The 4,915-nt window shown below is 33.3% G+C and overlaps 1 protein-coding gene across 1 annotated transcript; it reads right to left on the bottom strand.

Annotated features, from left to right (window-relative positions):
• Positions 1-6: 6 nt before the first annotated feature.
• LOC112451862 (probable cytochrome P450 6a13) lies at positions 7-4,112 on the bottom strand. Its single transcript, XM_025011768.1, has 6 exons — positions 3,984-4,112; positions 2,072-2,448; positions 1,314-1,839; positions 809-1,030; positions 428-679; positions 7-265 (listed from the first exon to the last, which is right to left on the bottom strand). The coding sequence occupies exons 2-6, from the start codon at positions 2,402-2,404 to the stop codon at positions 93-95; spliced, it is 1,506 nt and encodes a 501-aa protein (XP_024867536.1). The 5' UTR covers positions 2,405-2,448; positions 3,984-4,112; the 3' UTR covers positions 7-92.
• Between the last annotated feature and the right edge of the window lie 803 nt (positions 4,113-4,915).

Consider the following 4,915-nt stretch of genomic DNA (forward strand, 5'->3'; position numbering starts at 1 on the left):
TATTACAGAATGACTTCTATCATTCTAATTGACAGATTTTCTTCACTTTTTATCACGCTTTCTGTGGAGAGTTGGAGAAAAACTTGAAAAAATTAAAGTCGATTAATTTTAATTATTTTCAAGTGTAGTCCTCCTTTTGGTGCTAATATACGTGCTTTAGGATCGTTTACGTAGGGTATTGGAGTTTTCTCGCAAGTCTCAACTTTATAATTTCGTAGTATCTTTACAAGTCCAACTTTACTCTGATAAACAGCGAAACGCGCTCCTGAAAATAGAAGAACGATCATGATGTAAATTTGATTAAAGTTCTCGGTCAAAAGTACTTTTATTTGAAAAATATGTAACAAATTAAAAATATTTTTTGATTAAACATTTTTTTCTGCGTGGAAGGAAATGAAAAGGGATATTTCAAATTATTTCATTATACCAATGCAATTCCTTGGCCCGTCGCCAAAAGGTAGATAAGCCATCGGGTGCCTGCTTTGCACAGTTTCTTCATCAAATCTTTCTGGATCGAAGACATCTGGCTTTGAATAAATATCCGGATCTCGATGAATCGCGTAAATGGGAATCCATATTTTTTGACTTTTCGGTATACTGACGTTGATACCAACGAAAGTATGACTGGACATAGATTCTCTCCTAAGAACTGCCACTGGTGGATATTTTCGTAATGTTTCTGCAAACAATAAGAATAGTATCAAATTATGGAAATATTGAAAAACTACAATTAGATTATAGTTTACTAGCAGTGGGATTATATTAGATTATTAGAATATCGCTGAATATTATTCTTCAAACGACATACCTTTAAAAACTTTATCCAAATAATCCATTTTTTTTATATCATCGTACGTTAAATTTTCACCATGTTTCGCATACATCTCGTCAATTTCTTGACGTAAATTGTCTTGTACTTTTTGATTTAATGCTAACTCATAGAGCGCATTGCTAATAGTTGTTGACGAAGTTTCAAAGCCAGCAGCGAAAAATACGAACGCTTGGGCAGCTATTAAACTATCCGTCAAATCTAAAATGTAATTTATTTATTACCATTTAATTCTTTATTAGATTATATAATCACTCAACAATTCACACACATAATAAATTCAATAAATTCATTATTTTCAAAGTTATATTATGTTAAAATTCGGCAATAAAGAACAAATTGTTGTTATAAAAGTAAAAGTTAGCTTTACTTTATTGTGATTAATAAAATTATTTTAAACTAGTGTGCAAACTGGTATGGTATTTCTATGTGAAAGATAGTCCTATGACAGATAAAAGTAATATATAAATATATAGATACATACCAATATCGCCCAATTTATCTGGATGTTTCTTTAATTCGCGCAACACATCAACGAAATCGTGTCTAATGATATTATTCGTATCTCTGTAGTCCATAGTCTCCACGATAACGCGTATGAAGAATTTGGTGGTTTTTGTTTGTGGTAGGACGTACGCGGATAATTCGTAAAGCCACGGAAACATTTGTCTCATTCTGAATTGTAATATATTTTTCCAAGACGGATTAAATATTTCTCTTCCCATTTTGCGAAATTCACTGTCTTCGTCCGACAAAGCGTTCATTTCGATGCCGAAGGCGCAGGTACCGATAACGTCGGTCGTATATTTGGCCGTCAACTCGCGGCACTCGACAGGTTTATTTTCGCTCACTACTTTTTCCATGTATTGGACAAGGTTATCAGCACACTCTGATATTAAAGAGAACATTTCCTTTAGTTTACCGGATGTAAAAACAGGCGACAGTCTTATTCTCAACGGTCGCCACCTCTTCGGCTCCAAAAGGGCAAGATTTTGCGACAGCGGATCGGCCTGTGACAAAAAATGTATTGTAATCAAGTAAATTTAACTCAAAATCAAATTTTACTAACTTACAGGAACTTGGATAAGTCTCTGGAAGTCTACATCTCGCATTTTTTAATAAGTCTTATTATACGAAAATTATACAAGTATATATGTATATTTTTAAAACAGATGCGACATGTTTTGTTTATATTTTCTTTGGATATGTGTATTTAAATATAATAGCTTAAAATATTCTCACCTTTTCGGAAATGGGTATTTCTCTAGTAGGAAATACGAGGAAATCTTTGATAAGGACATCCTTAATTAAATCTAGATCGTGTATAACAAGAACTGGTGTTTTATTATCGAATATCCCAATCATTGGTTCATCTTTATAGGTGTTATACATTTCTGTCAAATAATCGCCCACGGATATTTTATTAAGCATAACGTCTTTAAAATTACCCAGCCCCGGTATTGGTCGTGGACCACGAACGCCACGTGACTTCCAAAAGTCGAAATTTGACGTGAGGTAATAATAAAGAGCGAAAATTACAACGGCAATGCCGCACAGTATTTCGAAGGGTTCCATTGTCCAGCATGCAGTTGTCGATTAGTTATTACGAATATTATTTACTGAAAGAAAAGGAAGAAGATTTGTTTTGTTATATAAACCTTCGTCTTGTTGAAATTATAAATTTGGATGAAATTTAATCAAAATTTATCTTAAGCAAAACGAGTTTTTGTTAGATTTGATGAATATTATTCTTAAATAAATATTGATTTAAATAATATGTATTTTGTATTTAACTTAGGGTGCGTTCCACTTAACGCTCGCAACGCTCGTGGGGAATCATTTCATCCTTGTTGTTTGTCAAATGTTAAACAAGGACGAATGATTCTCGCGAGCGTTGTGAGCGTTAAGTGGAACGCATCCTTAGCATGTCATCTCTGAAGATCGTATCGAAGTATCGAAGAAACGTTTCTTTAGTTTTAAACCATTTAAAATATTTATGTGCATTATTAGTAATATTGATATTAATAGTTTCAATTATTCTTTGTTCATATATTAACTGTTACGTTGATATTAATTTGATACCGTATTCTGGTATCACAAATATTTTCTTCGTATTATTGTATATGTTAGTACCAAGTATCTCATTTCCGATATTTTGCAACCGACGATTGAATAAGTGATTTACACTTAAATGTTATTAAGAAGTTATTACATGAGTCTCGTATCTTTCATGATGCTAGAGGTGACAGATAACACAAGTAATCTAAGTTCGTCCGGGAAAAGACGCTATATAATAGAACGAATTAATATTTGTACAAATGCGCAACCATGTTGTGTCATCAGAGTTCAGAAATAACTGAAAGATGGAAAAAGTATGGGCAATTACTTCAATATATAGCATACTTGAATACATAAGTGTTACGTTCCGATATCATTCAAATCTTTTTGAAATTTAAAGACGTAAAATTTATCTCCGACTAAACAAATGAAATTTCTCGATAAATTCAATTCGATGATCACTCGATGATTGTTTATCTTTTACTTCATCGATTGTCACTCATAAATCGAGAAAGAAAGTTTATCACTTTCGCAAGAAAGTTTAGCGCTTAAATCCGAACATCTCATGCATCTGGCAGCGCAGTGGAGATAAAATACCTATAGGAGAGATATAGCGGTCACAGATACGTCAATATTACTTTCATGACGATTATTCAATGCGAGAACAAATGATTGAATGCACACACACGCACACACACACACACACACACACACACACACACACACACACACACACGTATGTAACGCGCGCATGTTCGATGTAAAATAAACGAAATAAACGATTGTTCAGGAATTGAGAGACTTGCTGATAACGTCCGATCTGCAACGCACGATGTAACACTTCAGAGATAATGATACGTTTATTAATACTATCGATATTGTTTTATTTTTCGCGATGTTTCGGTATAAGGAGAAAATATCGCCAGATCGATTCTTCTCCACTAGTGACTCCGATGGGCGGTTTCTTCGCTGATGATGATGAATGGGAGTGCAATGAAGTAATTTCTTTCAACACATATATTCGAGGATAAAATTACATAATTTGTTTCTTTTTTTCTAAAATTTGATTTTGGTACAAGCGACGGACGTGACATACCTGAACGCGAATGGCGATATAATTGCGATTTAATTGCATCTGCCGCATATACTGCGCCGTGCATCAGCTCGCGTCAGTCTGTAAGTGCGAACTTATACTAGCGACGGCGCCGTCTAGATCGTGCGGAATTGTGGAAACGGTATTTGCAAGATTTATTTTTTTTCTTCGCATCTAGTGCGCGTTATCGTGACTCTGCATGTAGCGATACTCGAAAAAGTCGATTAGATAACATCATGTTTACACCTGATATACATATATGTATGTTAACATGCAGATTTCGATGCTGAGCTTTTGCCCGTTTTGTTTAATCATATTGCGAATAAATGCATCGATTAAGTTAAATGTATAGTGAAAACGTCTTTTTTTATGATAATTTATTCTATGCTTCTTTCGGCTGTACAATTAGCCGCAATTGAGCGAAATATAATGTGAAAAAAATTACAGAACCTTGTTAAAGAAGCGAGAGAGAACAAGAAATCGCGGATATTAATTTTGAGATAATGAAAGACTCGATCTCGAACGCATTGCTAATATCGACGACAAAGTTTCAAAACCAGCAATGAAATATCTGTATGCTTGTGAAATTATTAAACTATCTGTTAAATGTAATCTGAAACGTAATTTTTTTCAAAACTATAAATAGTTTAATTCTATTAGAAAAATTAATAATTTAACAAAACATATGTAATAAATTTATTATTTTTAAGTGTATTTTTTTCTTATGATTTGAAGAAGACCAAGTAAGGTCGAAACGTATGTAGTGTCGGATCTTAAATTTAAGACCGTCTCAAGTACAATCTTAAGATGTTATGAAGCAATACAGAGTCGTATTAGCATCTTAAGATATTACTTAATTTATTACTTAAGACGGTTTTGAAATAAGAACAGCCTATGAATATCGGCTTCAGAGACCTTAGCATAGCGCGTTACAA

The sequence above is a fragment of the Temnothorax curvispinosus genome, unplaced genomic scaffold (assembly GCF_003070985.1).
Source record: "Temnothorax curvispinosus isolate PA1 unplaced genomic scaffold, ASM307098v1 QBEX01002690.1, whole genome shotgun sequence".
NCBI classification, from domain to species: Eukaryota; Metazoa; Arthropoda; class Insecta; order Hymenoptera; family Formicidae; genus Temnothorax; species Temnothorax curvispinosus.